Here is an 18,550-nt window from a genome sequence, read left to right as displayed (position 1 = left end):
ACACAGCTCACTGGCCGCATATCCACCCTCGACCTCTACCTCTGTGTCCTTCCATGCAAAACAGGAGAGGGCTGGGGGGCCCAGCCAAGGCCCAGAGACCCAGAATGGTTGCTGATGCCAGGGATGGGGAGGCATCTCAGGAGAGGGCCTCCAGCCAGCACCTAAAGAGCCCACCTTGCCTTCCAGCCGCCATGAATCTCTCCTCATGACACCCTGCCCTCTTTTCTGGTCTGCCCTCACCAGAAAGAATAAGGGCTCTGGAGTCACCATCTGATCCCAGTCCTATCACTCATTATCTGGTGACCCTGAGCAAGTGACTCAACCTCTCTGAGCCTATGTCCTTGAGTACAGAGTGGTCAGATGATCTCACAGGCTTGCCAAAACCTGATCCTAGTCAAAGTCAGTTATGGAAAAATTCCTAAGCCCATAGCATGATGAGAGATTCTTTGCAATTTAGCTCAAACTTTTACCTACCATAGAACTTCCAGAGATGCAAAGATATTTTTTATTGCTACTAATCCTTTTAATTGTAATAGTTTTGTGGGTTTTTTTTTTTTTAAATACTTTCCCCTCTTAAACATAAGCAGAGGTATAATAGTGGAATGCTTTTGTTCCTTTTCCGGCCCAGAAAATAATCACAACCAGCTGGAAGAATGAAACAAGATTCAGCACATACTACCCAATGGCCGGCACAGTCGGGCTCCGGAATGGGCGCTGTCTTCTCTCCGGGCTTCACCTGCATCCAGGCACCTGCCCAGTGACCAGCATCACCCTGCAGGCATCTGTCCCTCCGGGGGCTCTGGGAACCCTCGGTGACACTGTGGCCTAACCACAGTCATCCCACCAAGACACGACAGGAGGGCTGAAGCCAGAGCTGACGTGCTCCACCCTACACACTCTGTGCCTCACAACCCCACACCCTACTTCCCAACCTCACATCCCAGGACTGTGCTAGGTCAGGGTCTCCATCTGTCCTCGGGAACCACTGCACCAGATTCCTCGCTGCCATTATCCATAGAGATTGCATCACTGCTTACTCAAGACCCTTCCATGGCCCCCAGCGCGGACTGGAAGTCAGGACCCCCAAGCGTGGCATCTCAGGCCCTCCATGCTCTTTCAGCCTCGTCACCCACTGACTCCTCCAGCAACACTCTCTGGGCCACCTAAACGTGCCTCTAGATGCCAATTTCCGGCCTCTAGAAGAGCTGGGGTCTAGCCTCAGCTCTGCCTCTGCCTCTGCCTCGGTGTGACCTTGCCTCTCGGAGCCTCGGGCTCCTCATCGGGTTTTTGGGGCTCCTGTGCAGACCAGACAAGATAAGGCGGTGAGCGCCAGGCGCCAGGGGGCTCAGGAAGTGCTAGCCTGGAGCCGCCGTCCAGGCACCTGCAGCCTCTCCTTGCCCTCCCACAGCAGCTGGTGGCTATCTGCTTCTCAGCCCCAGCAGCTGTGCGTGCTCTCTCCTAAGTCCCCGGAATGCAGACATGCTTGCAGCCAGCAGCGGCAGCCAGAGGGGGAAGCAGGAGGGAGGGTGGCTTAGAGGAAAATCACTGGGGTCTGGCCCAGCCAACGTTGGTGCTCACAGCTGCCTCTGAAAGAAGCGGGGGCCCGGCAGGCTCTTTCTGAGCCAGGGACTTGGTCCCAAGCCTTGACCCCTGTCTGAGCTCACAGGGTGGTAGGGGGTACCCTGGGCCCCACTCCTCCCGGACACTCCCACTCTCTGGCATCCAAAGAGACAGGAAGGAGGAGGCAAAAAACAGACAGGCCTTTGTGAGAAGACACAATTGGCCCCTGCTGCTTCGTGCTGGAGCCCCAGGCACTGACACGGAAAGGGTCCCTCCGTGACCCAGGAGCCTGCTCCATTGCTACGTCCCAAGCCCTATGTCCCAGCACCCTGTACACCGTGTTCTCTGTGCCCCATACCAGACCTGTGGTCCTCATACCTTGTCCTGCGTGCGCCCCCTGATGCGCGTTCCATGCGCTGCGTCCCATGTCACTTACACCTTACATCATGCTCCATATACCAGGTCACACAGTTGTCTGATGCCCTCTGCTCTACATACCAGCTTTCGAAACACCAGGTCCTGTCCCTTGAAAGTGTGTGCCACAAACCTTGCGCTAAGTCCGTGAATGGTGTCCCCCACTCCGCGATTCCCGTCTCTAGGGTAATGATTAAGGAGGCCAGACTCCCAGCCCTTCTGACTGTTGCCTATTCGACTGAGAGAAGTTACCTCCATAGTCGGTGCCTCAGTAACTTTGGCTATGAAATAAAAATGATACGAACGCTCACCTAGGAAGAGTTGTGGCGGGCATGAAAAGAGATCATGCATTAAAAATGCTAAGCCCAGCACGTGGCACAAAGTGAGTCAATACAATGTTTGTGAACATTGTTATAAGCACACCCAGGTACCTGTACTGCCCCCTGTATACTGCGTGCCAGGCTCCCACATGCCTGGCTCACACGATGCATCAGACATTCCACCACATTAGCGAAATTCAAACAATAAGCTACAAGAAGGATAGGATTATCCCCTCTCCTATGGAGGAGAAATCCAAGGCTCAGAGAGGGGCAGTAATCTGCATGAGGTCACACAGCTAGAAAGAGTGAACCTGGAGGGGCACACATGTCTGGGCACTCAAAGGGACAGAAAGGAGATCACTGGTGGGCTAGTGGGGGGGGTGTGGAGACAGGCATCACTTAGGGATGATCAGGGGTGATGAAAATAGTGTCCAACTGCATTGTGGTGACGGTGACAGAGCTCTGTAAATTTACTACAACTCACTGAATTCATTAGAACAGGTGAGTTATGTGTATGTAAATTACTTTGACAACTTGCAGGAATTATACTTCCAAAAAGCTGCTGCTGCTGCTGCTGCTGTTGTTGTTGTTCTTTTTAAAGCTCATGCACTTCCTATGCACCATTCTGCCAAAACGTGCAGCAAAAAAGTGAGTACAGACGGTCACAGAGGCTAAACAACCTCTCTGAGGCCCAGCCGGGAACAGCCTTGAACGGGGAGGTTCCCAAACACCTCTGCAGCCCAGGTGTGCAGCAGAATCCCTTAGGGAGCTCCAGAACCCGTGGATTCCCAGGCCCCACGCCCAGCCTCTGGGTGTGTAGGTCAGGGTGGGGCCCAGGCACCTGGGATTCTGAGACTTAGCCTGGACTGGGAGCCACTCATCAAAGCCCAGCATCTTCTTTCACAGGCGGGAGAGGGGACTTGTCAGACCCAGTCAATCAAGCAGTGGGGAAGCCAGGGCTGAAATTGGGGCCCCCTTCCCTGTCCTTTCTCTGTTTCCCTCCTCCTCCCTGGCCCTCAGCCTCCTGGTGACTCAGGGGTCTGAGTCATCCTGTGGCACCACAGAGGAAACTTCTTAGGAAAAACAATCCCCAAACAAAGCCTCCCCTGATCTGCGGAACAGAATAAGCCCAGGAGGCTAAGAGAGGGAGGAGAGAAGAACACAGGGTGGAGGTAGAGACCAGGACCCCAGAAAGACTTGGTCTCTCCTACTGGCCACTGATTTGTGTGGGACCCTACAGAAGGCACTTCCCTGCTCTGAGCCTCAGTTTCCCCACCTGGAAATAGCACCTACTACTGCACGTAGAAGCTTATTATGGACCCCACAACATGATAAGTTTTTGTAAGCTTTTTCTTATGTAATGCTTCCCCAAAACCCATGGCTAGCATCATGCCCATTTTACAGGCAGGGAAACTAAGGCTCAGAGGGGTTCAGTCCCAGGTCACATAGTTAGGAAGTACAGGGCAGGGTCTGGATCTAGGGCTATCTAACTCTGAAGTCTTGCTCTCACTCCTACACCCCTGTAAAGCATACCTCCTGCATGTGTTGGCATGCAGTTCACATCTCAACAAAAATAAGGTGAAAGGCCATGGTAGGTTCTCAGCTACAAACGCGTCTCTCCTTTCTGTGTCAGGCCTTGTTTCAGGACCTCCCGGCCCCGTGGGGAGCACACAGGAACTTGGTAGTCACTCAAATGGCTCTGGGCAGTGGGAGCACAAGGCAGGGAGCACCCAGGGCCTAACCAGACAAGGAGGAGGAACGTTTGTGCAGAGCCTTGAAGAACGAAGGGAGGTTTGTCTTTGGGAGCTGGGAACCACCAGGCAAGTCAGGAGGAGGGAACAGCAAAGGCAAAGGCTGGGAGGTGTGACCCACACAGAGCAAGGCAAACACTCGAGGGGCATGGCTGGGGAAAGGGCCCGAGTGCCAGGAGTCCTGGCCTGCTCCCAGGCAGGAGGGAGAACAGGATCAGAGCTGGTGTCATCTCTGCAGAGGGCCTGGCTGGCCGCTGACACGGGGGTCAGGAGTAGGACTTCCCCTGAGGCCTACCTGGAGCCCCTCCTCTGAGCAGGCTTCGGGGACCACCCCAGATCCCTTGCCACTCACCCATGGGTCAGAGTCTCCCCCAAGGGCCTCTTCCTCGGCCATCGCCGGGCCGGGCAGAGGGTAGGCGAGCCTCTCCCGACCACATCGACCTAATCGCGCAGGCCTATAAATAGGACCCCGTGGCTTAGTCTGAAATAGCTGTGCCAGGCCCAACTCCACAGGCATCACATGGGCACACGCAGTTCCGGAAATGGTCCTTGACACATTGGCACATTAAAACCCAAAACTTCCTCAGGAAACCATTGTTTCATGCTTTAATTCACTTTCTTAAACAAGAGGCAGTGGGTTAGGGAGAAGAGCCCACCCAACTCCTGCTGATTACTGGCAGTGGCCCTTGTGACCCCTTCTCTGCTCCCTACTCTGGGGGCCCTGAGCAAGCCACTACCTCTCTCTGGGCCTCAATTTCTCCAAACGTAACTAGGGTGGTTGGATGATTTTCTTAGGGCCCTTCTAGTCAGGATACTCCCTGGAAATATCTGGGAGACCCCCTACCCACCCAAATGCCCATCCCATTGTTGCCTCTTCTCCAGTTGACTTGGGAATTTTTTTTAAATTATCAGCATTAAAAAAAAATGAGAATTGCAAAAGGGAGAAATGAACAGGTCTTTGCCCTGTCACTGAAAGGCTGGGTGACCTTAGATGAGTCACTATCTCTCTCTGGGCCCCAAATTCCTCAGCCATAAGATAAAGATGCTGGTGAGATGATTACAGATTTGTGGCCACACAGGACCCCCAAGGGGCAGATTACAACATGGATGGGGCTGTTATCAACCCACAGGGAAGTAAAGATAACCAAGGTTATCAGCGTGCACCAGGCATTTGCTTCGAACTTTACTCCCCACTCAGTTAATCCTCAACAACCCCCTCTCCCCATCTCACAGATGAGTAAACTGAGGCTGAGGGATTAAGAGATGTGACTAGCAAGTCGGGGCCAGAGTGATTTTTCAGGCTCAGACCCGTTACCTCTGGAGCCCAGGATGTAACCACACTCGGTGCTGCAGTGAGATGGGTGCCGGCGGCTAAGGAGTGCCGACCAACAGGGACATAACCCAACAAAGGCAGGGGACAAAGAGGGGAAGAGCGTTTTACCGTGGGAGTGACAAGGCTTTGCCCAGTGACACTCATTGTCTCCGACCAGTTTACGATGTTGCCCCTCCCGTCTGCCCTCCTCCCCTCCTCTCACCTGCTCTCAAATCCCAATGTTCAAATCACTCCTCAGCTCAAAACCTGCCCACGTCTCCCTGGCATCCAGAGGACGGAGACCCTGCACCTCCGGCCACTCCCCACCTCAGCCCCACATTCCTGCTTCAGCTACACGGCTCACTAGTCCCTAGGCACAGTGGCTCCAGGTGGCCGTTGCCCACGCGACTCCCTTGCCCAGAATGTCCAAGTGCCCCCTCAGCCCGGTGCCTGGCACAGAGTAGGAGAAGCCCTCTCTGGCTCCTGGAGGCCCTGGCATTTCTCTCAGTGCACTCCGGGCCTCAGCCGCCGCAAATCTGGGTCTCCAAGTGCAGGGTGGGGTCCGATTCACCTCCCCTCTGCAGCACAGAAGCTCAGCAAGGGTTGGCTGGGTAAATGAAAAGTTGCAAAGAGCAGAGAGAATGCTGAAAAGGGCACATTTCCCAGGACAGACCGACACAAGGCTTTGACAAGCCTCAAAGCCTTGACTGAGGCACAGGGTCAGGACACCACGCTGTGGAAGAGACAAAAATTACACCCTCAGGACGCATCAGAGTGGGAACTGGAGCCAGCTCTTTCGAGGGCTCCTTCTAATCATGCAGTCTGGGCAGGTCCTCTCTCCTGCTTTAAAACTTTCAGTGGCGCCCCAGCGGTTTAGGATAAAGTCCAAACTCTGGCCCTTGAGGGCCTGCATGCCCAGATGCTGCCTCGCCTCCAGTTCCTTCTGCAGCCAGGCTTTCTTCCAGTTCCTCAATGACTCCACATGCAAACACTGTTCCCTCTGCCTGGGGGCTCCCTCCCCTGCTCACGCAGCCACCTGCGGCCCCCTGTCCAGGTCTGGGCTTTCTCGGGGAGGCCTCAGTCATGTGTCCCGACAAAATGCCACCACACCCACCAACTCCATGCGCTCTCATAACCCCTGTCACTTCCTCCTCAGCTGAAGAAAGGCTGGATCTGTTACGTGTATAACGGCTGACTATCAGACGCAAGACGGTACGGCCCATGAGGGATGGGAATATCTTGTTCTTTGCTGATTCTCCAACACCAGTTCCGGGCCAAGCATCTGTCGACGCACACACGGTTGAATGAATGAGTGAATGAACAAATGAACCTATATGCGTAACTCAAGACCAGAAGGTGGTTAGAATCCGGGTGAACATTGGATGCAGGAAAACTGGGCCCCAACTAAGAAGATCAGAGAAGTAGGGAGATAAACTGAGCGGGGCAGCCTCCCAGGAGCAACAAGGAGAGAGTGCTTCCAGAAGAAGGTAACCAGAGAGGTGGTACAGGGAGACCTGAAGAAGTGCCACCGGATTTTGACAAGTAGGAGGTCACTGGGGCCACCCTGGCTGAACCAGAGTTCAGCGGAGGGGGCATGAGGCAGGGCACACTGCCAGGGGACAGCAGTGAAGGGGGCAGGGTAGCAAAGCTCTTAGTTAACAGGTACGCAGCTGGGCCTGAGCCGGTCTGGCCCTGCACGGTCTGCAGAAGTGGGGAGAGCAGGAGACAGGTCCCTCTGTCACTGTTGCCAAAGGCACTGGCATGGCCTAACACTCTTTTTGGTGACAGATCACTTGGGGCAATTCAGTTTTGGCAGCTGTCAGGCCTCAGTTTCAAAAGCGGAAGCATCAGAACCAAGACAGGCCCCAGATCCCTCCTTTCTGGGCAGCCTCAGGGCTGGCCCTTCGTCTGCAGAACCCTTAAGGTGCAGCTGAAGCGAGCCAAGTCCCATCTCTGGGCCTAGCGGGCCTTCGAGCAATCCCAGGCTTCGTGGACAAAGCATTCAGGAGACCATCAAAAGGCAGCTGTATCTAAGCTCTGGGAAAGAGGAACAGCAGTGACGACTGTCCCTGCCCCCCCCCCCCCCACCCCGCAAAGCCAGCTGGGTCACAGCAGATGAGTAAACCCTGGAGTCATTCAGCCCCTTCTCCTTTTGGCCACCAAGGGTGATGTCATGAGCTGGAGGGGTGTTTTCCAGGCTCTCCAGACGGTTGCTATTGGAAATTCGCCTTTGCTGCCGCATTGGAAGCTGGGCTTTCCCCCTAGTCGTGATCCTTCCCATTTCACAGTTCACAAAGCTCGTTAGCATCTATAAGCTTCTACAGTCCTCATGACAACCTTGTTAGGTTGGTGGGTGGGTGGGAGACCAATACACCCATTTTATGGGGGGAGAAACGGAGGCCCAAGCTGGGTCATGAAGTGGGTCTCTTGCTTCCAGCCCAGAACTCTGCATGGCAGCCTCCTGGGGCGGGGGGGGGTCAGTGAATCTGATAGTCAGGTGGGCCCCACCCTGCCAGCTGTCCCAGGTGGGGATGACTCATCCACCTGCCCTGTGACTCACACAGCTTGAGTCCGCCTCTTAAGGTCAACAAGCTGTAGGCTTGGCAGCCACGCCCCCACATGTTCTCACCTCTCCAAAGCCTCCTGGGAGAATTCCTGTACCTCCAGGGAATCCACCCTCTTACGGAAGAGCTGACAGAGGCCCTGAGAGGGAAAGCGACTTTCCTCCAGCCACACTGTGAGAAGTAGCACAGCCGGGATAGGGCCCAGGCGCCCCGGCGCCCAGCCCAGCCCTTCCTTGTCTCTTCCCCACAGGATCCCGCCCTCGCCGGTGAGGAGCAAATGAGGCAATGGGCAGAAATGTGCTCCGAGCTTTACCAGAGAAACCTCGGGGACTCCCTTTGAATCCACTGTGGTGAGCAGCGGCTGCTTCCACTGGCCCCTCCAGACTCCCCTGGGCAGCCAGAGCTGGGCTTAGGAGGACTCAGGGGTGTGTGCACTGCTGTACCTACCTTGCAGGGCTGTGAGGGGGAAGACGGCTGCTCCCGGCAGAGGTGCTGGGACCACGGCAGAAGCACTGATGTACAAGGGGGGTTATCAGCACGACCTGTAAACAAGGGGCCAAGAATCTCAAGGTCAGGTGCTCCAGGTCATCTGGTCAAATCCACATCTGATACTTCTACTCATCCCCAGAACCCCCCACCCACCATCACACAGCCCCTACTTGCACAGCTCAAGCAACGGGGAACTCACTTCCTGCCAAGGCCGTAAGACCATCTGTTGAAGAGTTTGGCTGGTTGAAAGAACTGTTGTTAGGATGAGCTAAAGTCTCTCTCCCTATGGCTTTGACCTGCTGGTCCGAGCTCTATCCGCTCGGATTACCCAGAAGAGGTCTGTCACCCTGTTTCCCAATGGCTCCTTAGAGACAAAGACAGTGATCTTGGGCCCCCCAGGTCTTATACAAGTTGTATACCCCCTTTCCTCCAGCTTTTCCTGAGATGAGGTGTCTGGTTCCCTCTCTCCTCACCTTCCCCAGTCAGCTCCAAATGAACCTTGTGCCTACTGCCAGCACAAGACCCAGAATTTGACATTCAGGCAAGCTCTCTCCAGGGCAGGGCAAGCAGAACTCTCACCTCCATCATTCCAGATATCATGCCTCTGTTAATCCAACCTAAAATGCCATCTGCATGTAGGCAAACCCCAGGGCATGTCTGAATTCTGCTTAGGGTCAATGTCAGAGCTGTGGTTCAGGATTCTGGAGTTAGACAAAATGACCCCTCATTTAACTAACTGTGTAACTTGATCAGGTTACTTCACCCTGAGTCTCAGATTTCTTCTCTGTAAAAAGAAGGATTAGGTCAGAACTTATTCCATAGGCTAGCATAAGGATTAAATGAGATAGAATACGTCAAGGGTTTTGTACGGTACATAGGTTTACTGACACTTAATTAAATCCCTAAGCCTTTTTTTAGAAATTATATTTTTCTCATTCTGTACTTGTGCAACTTGGGAACCCAAGCTGTTTACGTGGTGCACTATTGTAAGACCATATTATCATTATCTGGCAATAGGTCTTTCTCTCCTACCAGGCTGTGAGCCCTGCCAGACAGCTTGGTCTTTGAAGCCCCGCACATGAGCTGGCAAACAGCAAAAGCAGTGGGTATATGTGCTAGAAGACTGAACAAAGGACCAGCCAAGATTGGCCCCACAGTGGATGGTGCAGCCCAGCCCTTTGGGCCCCCGCCTTTCAGGGACAAACTGGATCTTCACCCTTCCCCAACGCCCCAGAGCCCCAGGCATCTACATTCAGAGGGGCAGCTAAGCAACCTGGCTCCCGCCTGCCCTGGAAAATTTCTCTGCCCAAACCAGCTGCTCCAAGCCAAGGACAGAGTCCAAGATCCCAAATGCAGTGGGGCGCCCTACAGGCTCCAGGGATTAAGACACAAATGAGCCCTGTTCTCAGCTGACGGTCAACAGCCCAGGCATTCCTGGTGTATTTCTGCATTGTGAGTGGCAGACATAAGCAAGGCAGGGCATCTGAAAAAGAGGCTGGGTGCTTCTCTGGGCCCCACAGTGCCACCTCTGTGGCCTTCCTCAGAGAGTTCCACATGGATCGATCAAAGCAGAGTTGGGTTGGGTTGTGTTCCTGCAAATGACTACTGACCTCTCACTTCCTGTTCATTCTGTGTGAGGATAAGCCTTCGAAATCCGCTCCCCCTTTTCTTCTACACACCTCCAGATCACACCCTCACCCTCACTGGTGGTGCTACGTTTGTTCCTGAATGTAACTTGCTCCTCCCCCTGGTGCTCCCCATGTCAGCAACAGCACCACCATCCACCATCCACATGCTGGGCCAGGCCAGACCCCAGGGCAGCACCTTCCTCAACCTCCCCTGCTCTGGGACTCATGCCTCCCACACCACCTCGCCCGGCCCTGTCCTGCCGGCTCTACTCAGATGCGTCATCTTGTCCCCACCCCCACCGCCAACATCCTGGTCCAGGCGCCACCACCACTCTCTCATCTGGGTGACTACAGTGCTTGCTTCCCGACCGGTCCCCCCACCTCCTCTCTCCCCTACGGTGCAAGCCCAGACCACGCCACTCCTCTGCTCAGACTCTTCCATGGTTCTCTTAGAGCGCCCCCCCCCCCCACCCAGATCAAGTCCAAGATCCTCAGCGAACTTTTCAACACCCTTCATGATCTGTCGCTGTCAGTCCCCTGAGCTTCAGCCTCTTTAGTTCCTGTCTTCCACCCACACCCCTCCAAGCTCCAGCCAGGCGAAGCCGCACTCTGCCCCGAGTCCTCTTGTAATCTTCACACAGAGTCTCCTCTGTTCTAGAACCCTCTTCCATCCCTGTTCGTCACTTCTCCTTCCGCTCATGATCAAGCCCAGCTTTCCTCCAGGAAGTCTGCTGTAACCTCCCCTCCCCCGTGAGGGTGAGCTCCTTGGAACTCCCACAGGCCTCTACTCTTCCTTGTCACACTGCATTACTTACGGTCCCTTTCCAAGTCAGCCTTCCCCGTTAGACTAAGATCTGCTCCCATGGATCCGAGTACCTAGCCTAAGGCCGAGGCCACCATAGCTCAAGAGTCACCGAAGGAAGAAGCTATGTGCATATACACACGTGTGCACACGTGCGTAGACATATACTCATGCACATGCACACGTTCACAGATGCTGAGAGTACAGGTGCTGCCATCTATGGGCAAAAAGAGCATTACACTCTTTCCCAGGCTGGGGACACTGGGAGCCCCAGGGTTGCAAATTTGGCTGGGTTTAGAATTAACTCCAGCGAGCTCCAAGTTAGCCTATTTTCCGTTCTGGACCTTAAGGCTGCAGCAACTTAAAAACAAGGTCCACAAACCACTGACTCTAGTCCACCGCCCACATGCTCCAGACGGAGCCATAAAGAGAGATGTTTCTTTCCAGCACTCACCATCCCAGCCTGGGGCCCTGGGGGCGCCTGTGCTCTATTATATCTCAGAGAGGGAGAAGGCACAGAAGGTTAGAACTGCCCACCCCAGGAAAGGCTGACCTTCGTGTAGACAGTTCACTATTAGTGAAATTGTAAGTCACCAGGAAGCCCATTTGTCTAAGGTGGCTAAAGAGGAGCTTTCGGCCCTGGGGGTGGGGTTTGGGGGGGGGCAGGGGGGAGCTGAAGCCAGAGGTGTTTTTCTCCTAAAAGACTGCTCCCGGCATATTGGGAGGACTGTTTCAGATTTGGTGGGAGAAACATGATATCTGTCTAGTAATCCCAGAAGGGTTCAAATGGCCACCCCAATGACAACAGTTATTTTCCGAGCAGCTACCAAGTATCAGACTCTTTACATACATTCATATCTCATCCCCATGATACTCGGCCAGGCAGGTATCATGGTTCCTATTTTGTGAAGGAAGGATACAAGCTCAGAGAGGTGAAACCATGGGCTGAGGGTCACACAAGATGTCTGTGCAGTTCCCACAAAGTCAGGCTGCCTCCAGGCATCTTGGTCTTGCTAAATTTAAAATTATAAGGTTGGCCCACATACAAAAAAAAAAAAAAAAAAAAAAAACATAAAGCTTTGGTTACTCTAGATCAGGGGTTAGCAAATTTTTACTGTAAATATGTTAGTAAATATGTTCTGCTTTGCAGGCCACATACCTTGTCTGTTGCATATTCTTCCTTGTTTGGTTTTAGGTTTGAGTTTTGTTTTGTTTTGTTTGGGTTTTCAGGGTGTCTTTTTTTTTTTTTTTTTTTTTAAACAAACTTTTACAATGTAAAAACCATTCTTAGCTCAGAGACATACAAAAACAGGCTGGGGCCTCTGTAGGCTGTGGTTTGCAGCCTACAGACACGAAGAGAAGAATGTCTATAATCTTAAGTATAAAAACTTCTGCTGGAAATGTTTAAGACAAATGCTAGGTCCTTCAGCTGTGTTTCTCCTGGTTCAGATGGTTTCCTGCTGAGTCGCTCTTTCCTAAAGAAGGCCCCTACCTCGCTCTGCAATTAGGCAGCAAAATATTTCAAGGACTGTTCAGATTCTAGAAACTCATAGTTGTGGACTAAACCGTCTGGTTCCATGTTGGGAACAGAAGAGGGAGGCAAATACTATGGGTAGGAAGAATCTCAAAGATCTAGGCTCTAGTCTGGGCTCTTAATAAGGGATTTAGAATCTTACTCGGCAAAGTGTTAACTCTGTAGCAACTTCTGCACTACCTGGGATCCTACGAGAAACGCAGAGCCTCAGGCCCCACCCCAGACCTAACGAACCAGAAACTGCATTTTCACAAAATCCCCAGGTGATTCGTGTTCACAATAAGCTTGAGATCTGCTAGAACATCTTTCATGTCCACATACATTATTGTTAATACAACCCTTTCCTTGAGGAAAGAAAGGGTTTATTTATTTATTTTTTTAATGTTTATTTATTTTTGAGACAGAGAGAAACAGAGCATGAATGGGGGAGGGTCAGAGAGAGGGAGACACAGAATCCGAAACAGGCTCCAGGCTCTGAGCTGTCAGCACAGAGCGCGACGCGGGGCTCGAACTCACCGACCGCGAGACCATGACCTGAGCTGAAGTCGGCGCTTAACCGACTGAGCCACCCAGGCGCCCCGAAAGAAAGGGTTTAAAGACATCTCTCTTCATGTCAGAGGATTAAGTCTCTGACCTACCCTCTGCACCAGGGAGCTCAAAAAGCACCCTATTTGGGAAGCACAATCGACAGACCAAGACCTGCCATTGGGTCATGAAATCAAACCTTCAACTGGCAGAAAAGTAGAACCAGGAGAACCGGAGAAGGTGCCATTCTCCATTTCCCACTGGGGGGAGACCAGTCACAGAGGGAAATGACTTTCCCAAGAAGACACTGCCCAGGAAAACTAGGGGTCTGGCCATGGTCAGGTTGTTTAATCTTCCCAGGCATTGGGTTAAACAACTGAACTCATTTTGGCTGTGTGCTTTACGACAATCAATTTCTGTCTCTGGGGTGCATGGGTGGCTCAGTCGGTTAAGGGTCTGACTCTTGATTTTGGCTCAGGTCATGATGTCACCATTGGTGAAAACAAGCCCCACTCTGGGCTGACAGTGCAGACCCTGCTTGGGATTCTCTCTCTCTCTCCCTCTCTCTCTGCCCCTCCCCTGCTTGCACACACGCACTGTCTCTCTCTCTCTCTCTCTCTCAAAATAAATAAACATGAAAAAAATAATAATAATTAAAACTTTTTTTTTTTTTTTTTTACAAATCAAATACATTATTTCATTTCTCCAATCCCCCAGACTATTGGAATAAAAGATTTTAAATAAACACGCGTTTCTCTACTTAGGTAGAGACTACTTCTCAAACTCTTTTACCAATTAAATTTACAGTCCTTAATAACATGGGAAAATATGTCTGTCGCAATGCTGAAGAAAAAAAAAAGAAATCAGAATAGAAAAATTATAAATGTGGTATGACCACCATTACGTAGGGGTAAAAAAAAAAAAGTGCTGAAAATATCGGGAAGGAAATGCCCCCAAACGTTAGCAGTGATTATCTCACATTGGCAGAATTATGGACAGTTCTTTTTTTTTTTATTTTATTTTCTAAATTTCCTATCATAAGTATTCATTATAATTAGAAAAAGAAGGGAGGGGAAGTCCTTGGAAGAAACACCCCGTTTCCTATGGGTATCCCGCCCATCCCACTTCGCCACTCCCAAAAAGTTAACTAGTGTTTACTGTGTCCATTGAGGGCCCAGCCTCGCCATAGCGCTTACAGTAAGGGTCGGACCCCACCCGGAAGGCTCACATATACCGTCTCTCCCATGCCTGGTAAATAAGCCAGACCCAGATGTTATCCTTGTAGAGGCGGGAAAGTAATAGCACTATTTGCTTAAGTGAATTTAGCAGAATAAATAAATCCACCCCCACTGGCGTGGCCCCTTCAGCGAAGTTCCCGGAGACAATCTATGACTGAAACCACTTCTGGAGCCCCCTGCGGAAGAGCCAGCATCTGGGATGCTGTTATCCCTTAATCTAAGCATTGGGTGAAAGAGGTGCAGAGGGTCTCTCTGAGGCAGGACAGGAGGGACGAGGATGGGGAGGCCGGGAAGGAGGCTAGATGGCCACGTGGCCCCTGGGAGCTCACGTCTCCACACTTCACTTTCCTTATCTACAAAGTGGAGCCCATCATGACAACCCCAGGGCTATTGTGAGGCTCAAAGAAAAGAAGGTAAATCATTTCATCTCTCTAGGCTGAGCCTCGGTTTCCTCATCTGTGAAATGGAGTCAGTATCTCCTCCACAATAGGGCTGTTAAAAGATCACACAAGACAGTGAACACAGCAAGCATGCTCCATACGGTGGCCATGATTCTTATTGCTTGTAGAACAGGGAATAAGATACTTAAATGAATCTTAGGCCTCAACTTCCTTATCTGCAATATGGGGCAACCAATTCAGTCCGCGAAGACCAAATTCATGAACAGCTGGATCCCCAGCTAGCACTGGAGTAGGTCAAACATAATAGGCTATGGACTCACTTGGAGGTGCATGTTTGTGCACTGAGCACAAAGCCTTCTGGCTCAGAGCCCCTCAGAGCCAAGAAAGCTTGATGTTATCCTGCCCACCCCTCTAGCACAAGGTGGACACGGGGGCACAAGTCACTCAGTACTTTGCCAGTGACAAAACCAGGACCCAAGTCCGGGCCTTCTGCTGCCCAGCCTCGCTCACCACGCCTGCTGGTTTTCTCTGCCCTGCCCTCAAATTGCTGATGTGGTCCTGGGCAGGACAGGGGACAGCAGGCCTATGGTAGGGGAGCATGAGTGGGGGAAGGGGACAGGGAAGGGGAAGCCAGAGAGCAGCAGGAACCCAGCCTGCCTGTGGTCTACAAATTCACAAACCACATCAGGCTGAAATATGACACAAGCTCACTGAGTTGAAAGGGAGGAGGTATTTTTGTTTAACATACCCCAGCTGCCTAAACGCTGGTCTCTCCCTTTCCCTCCCCGCCAAAATGCATAATTCCTGGGATCTGCTTTTCCCTGCTTGCTTCTGCCAAAGGGGAGATGGCCCTGGCTGGGACCCCAACTCACCGAGTGACCTAGGACAAGTGATCTTGTGTTCTCTCAGAGCCTTGATTCCCTGAAACAGAAGGGAGACTGACCTATGCTCTGGAGTCCTGTTGATAGTACAGAAAAGGATGAATTTCCAAACAGTACCGGGAGGTTCTTCAGGCCTCTCTGCTGCAGGGCTGAGAGCCCCAAGCTGTGTGCACTGACCCAGATCCCTTGTCACAGCCACAGTGAAGCCCCCAGCAGTGCTCATAATGTCAGGACTACAAGGAAACTTCAGGATAACAATGAGTGCAGGGATTAAGAGCCCTGTAGTCAGAACTCCAGAATCCTGGCGCCCATTATCTTTAACAACGAAACTCGAGACACATTTTTTAGGCTCGGGTACCTCATCTGTAAAAGGGGAAAACAGTAGTACCTAAGAGGAACAGTTGCGAGGAATCAAGGAAGTAATTAATGTTCCAGCGGCTGGTACACTAAAATGTGTATTATTATTATCATGCCAACCAACGCCACCTCCGCCCCCCCCCCCATTTTACAGATGAGGAAACTGAGGTCCAAAGAGCCAGGCGTTGCCACAGGTCACTCCAAGAACCAAGGCTGCAGCTCCACTCCCAAGTCAATGCTTCTGACTTCTCTCGGTTTCTAATAAGCAAATATACACACTCAGAGGCTGTAGTTACAGACTGTAAAGTCTGCTTGAAGAAAACCAGAGATCAGTGCCTCAGCAAAGGAATACAGATCATGCAGACATCATCTCAGGGACCTACCTGGCAACTTCTCAAGAAAGACCCAAACTACACACAGGAGTAGGGAGAAGTGACCTACGCGCACCGGATGGCTGAGAAGTGTAAAGGCATCCGGTCAACAGCTCTTGCTCATAATAGCTTGGCAAAGTGCACATGTGGCTGCCTCTGGGGAAAGAACGGGGGCTGGAGGGATGAAGCTTACACTATACTCTTCTCTATGTTTGAATCTTCAGTGCTATTTTTTTCTGCTTTAAAAATAATAAAATAGAAGAGAAACAACACTGCAAAAAAATAATAATTTAGCAGCCTCGTCCGGTAGCTATCAGCCTATCGTCTGCTTTCAGATGAAATTTAGAGAGGGTTCCAAGACCTTCAGCTGGGTTTCCAGAATCTGCAACTCTGATCTGTCATGGTGGCCACTGCTCTGGTTCAGACCTGCACTGTCTTTAACCTGGACCATGCAACAGCCTCTTCAGGCTCCCCCTGCCTCCAGTTTGCCCCTTCCAGTGCATCCCCTACATCAACGACCAAATCAGTGAGAGTTTTTATCAATTGCTGTGGTCGAAAACCTTTCTCAGCTCCTCATTGCCTTCAGGATAAAGTCCAAAGCCTTAGTTTACAATCTTTATTTACAGTCTCAACCCCCACAGCTACACCCTTCCTTCACTGCTAGTCTAGCCATGGATGGCTCAAGAAACCTCAGTACCTTTGCACAAGCTATTCCTGTTTCTTAGAATGTCTTTTCCCTCGACTCCTTTAACTCCTGGGAACCTGTTACTGATTTCCGGGGCCTGGGTCGCCCAAACATTCTTAGTCGCCCCTTTATGGACTGAAATAACTCTCGGTATCACATGATTGTGTCAACCACTATGGATGAGAAGTATCTTGAGGACAGAGAGCTTTGTCCTCCTCAAGGGTCTTGGGCCTTCACAGGGCAAGGCATAGGACACAGGCCCAGAAAAGTGTTGAATTGAGGAAGGAGGGCAGGAAGGAAATGCCATGAGAGGCAAACCAACCCCCCACCCCCACCCCCCGCCACCAGCTCCCGGGAGCTGCCTGCTTTCCGTGTTAGTTCGTAATAAAAAAAAAAACTATGGAAAATTCTGGAGTAAAGTTCCCTTCCCTGATTCACACGGAAACCTTCTTTGCTGCTGTGTAACTGCCCCCGGGTGCCAACCCAAGCTCCCCGGCTGTTTACAATTTTCCTGGCATTTATAAATAGCAAGGCCTCAGAAAGGAAAGTGGAATTTCAAGGGAGTTGGATGCTGCCTGTCCCACTATCCCACCCTTCCTTCTCTCAGAGGCCCAAGCCTCTTCCCCTTAACATCCCCTAGAAACACCAACCAGCACCCCCAAGTGTGGGGATGGGGAGGGGAGAGGATGTCTTAATGAATGGAACACTCAAGAAAGAGTGAAAAGCTCCACCAGCTAGAAGGACTCAGCTTAAAGGCCAACTGGAACTGGGTCCTAGCCCTGCCCTTTTGTCACCGTGTGACTGTGAGCCCATCACAAACTTTCTGGGCCCTGCGGTGGTCTCAGCTGTGGAATGGGGTTGAGGCGACACTCCAGCAAGCTATGGTCACTGCAAAGGGGTGCAGCAAGAGGTCCCGGTGCCCTGGTCAGAAATGTGGTCCTGGGAGAACAGGACCTACAGGATTAAGTGTTTGAAAAGTCTCCAGGAGCCAAACAAAACCACACGCTCCTCCCCAGGGCCCCACTTCCACAAAGCCGGAGTCACCCCCAGAACAGCCCTTGAATGCCTTTGGCTCTTTGGAGTTCTGGCTGTTTTAAAGATGCCCTCTCTGCTCTGTGGAAGGTATAAAGGCGGGATAGTGTATGCCTGGGCACTTAGAGGGCCACAAAGGAAGCCAATGGCCCCTCCCCACCCAAAGTCTCCCCCCTGCCTTCCAAAAACTTGCCCTTGACAACCGCCCAGAGCAGCCGGCCTGCACTGGGCCAGGGGGACACTGCTGTGACCAGATTCTGGGTGGTGATCAGCCCCCAGAAGAGATGGGGACCCAGGGAGAAAGGGAGACTCCAATCACTGTCTTCAACTCTGAACGAAGTTTTCCGTGTGAGTCAGAGAAACCAGCGTACATTGCAGGGCCGAGGAGGACAAGGCACCGTCAGGTTAACAACTGCAAGCAGATTTCAGACGGCGAGTACAAGGAAGAAGTTTCTAACAGACCTGGGCCCAAAAAGAGGAAGGAGGCGGAGAGCTCCTCGTCGCCCGCGGAGAGCAGGCGAAGGCATTATTACCTTGGAGTCGAGGTTCCGCCGAGCACACTCTCCGGCGGAGCCACCGCCCAAACCGCAGACGCGAGGCCACCTGCAAGCCCGGGTCGGATACACCGAGTGCCCGAGCGCCCGGGTGACCCCGAGCCCAGGTCCCTCACCCGCGGGGGCGGGGTC

The 18,550-nt window shown here is 52.1% G+C and overlaps 1 protein-coding gene across 2 annotated transcripts in view; it reads right to left on the bottom strand.

Moving 5' to 3' along the window:
• The window catches only part of GSN (gelsolin), a 53,772-nt gene that overhangs the window by 34,871 nt on the left and 351 nt on the right, over positions 1-18,550 (bottom strand). The window contains exon 2 of one of the 2 annotated variants that reach the window (XM_049637461.1): positions 8,369-8,463. Coding sequence is in view for 1 of the 2 variants with exons in the window: in XM_049637442.1 (XP_049493399.1) it covers positions 4,398-4,439 (42 nt within the window). In the remaining variant the exon portion in view is untranslated. Of the gene's footprint in view, positions 1-4,397; positions 4,499-8,368; positions 8,464-18,550 lie in introns of those variants that run through there. The other variant, XM_049637442.1, reaches the window with a different exon arrangement.

This window comes from Panthera uncia, chromosome D4 (genome assembly GCF_023721935.1).
Source record: "Panthera uncia isolate 11264 chromosome D4, Puncia_PCG_1.0, whole genome shotgun sequence".
Classification (NCBI taxonomy): Eukaryota; Metazoa; Chordata; class Mammalia; order Carnivora; family Felidae; genus Panthera; species Panthera uncia.
The sequence above is the reverse complement of the archived record's forward strand: the minus strand, read 5'-3'. Positions and strand labels throughout refer to the sequence as shown.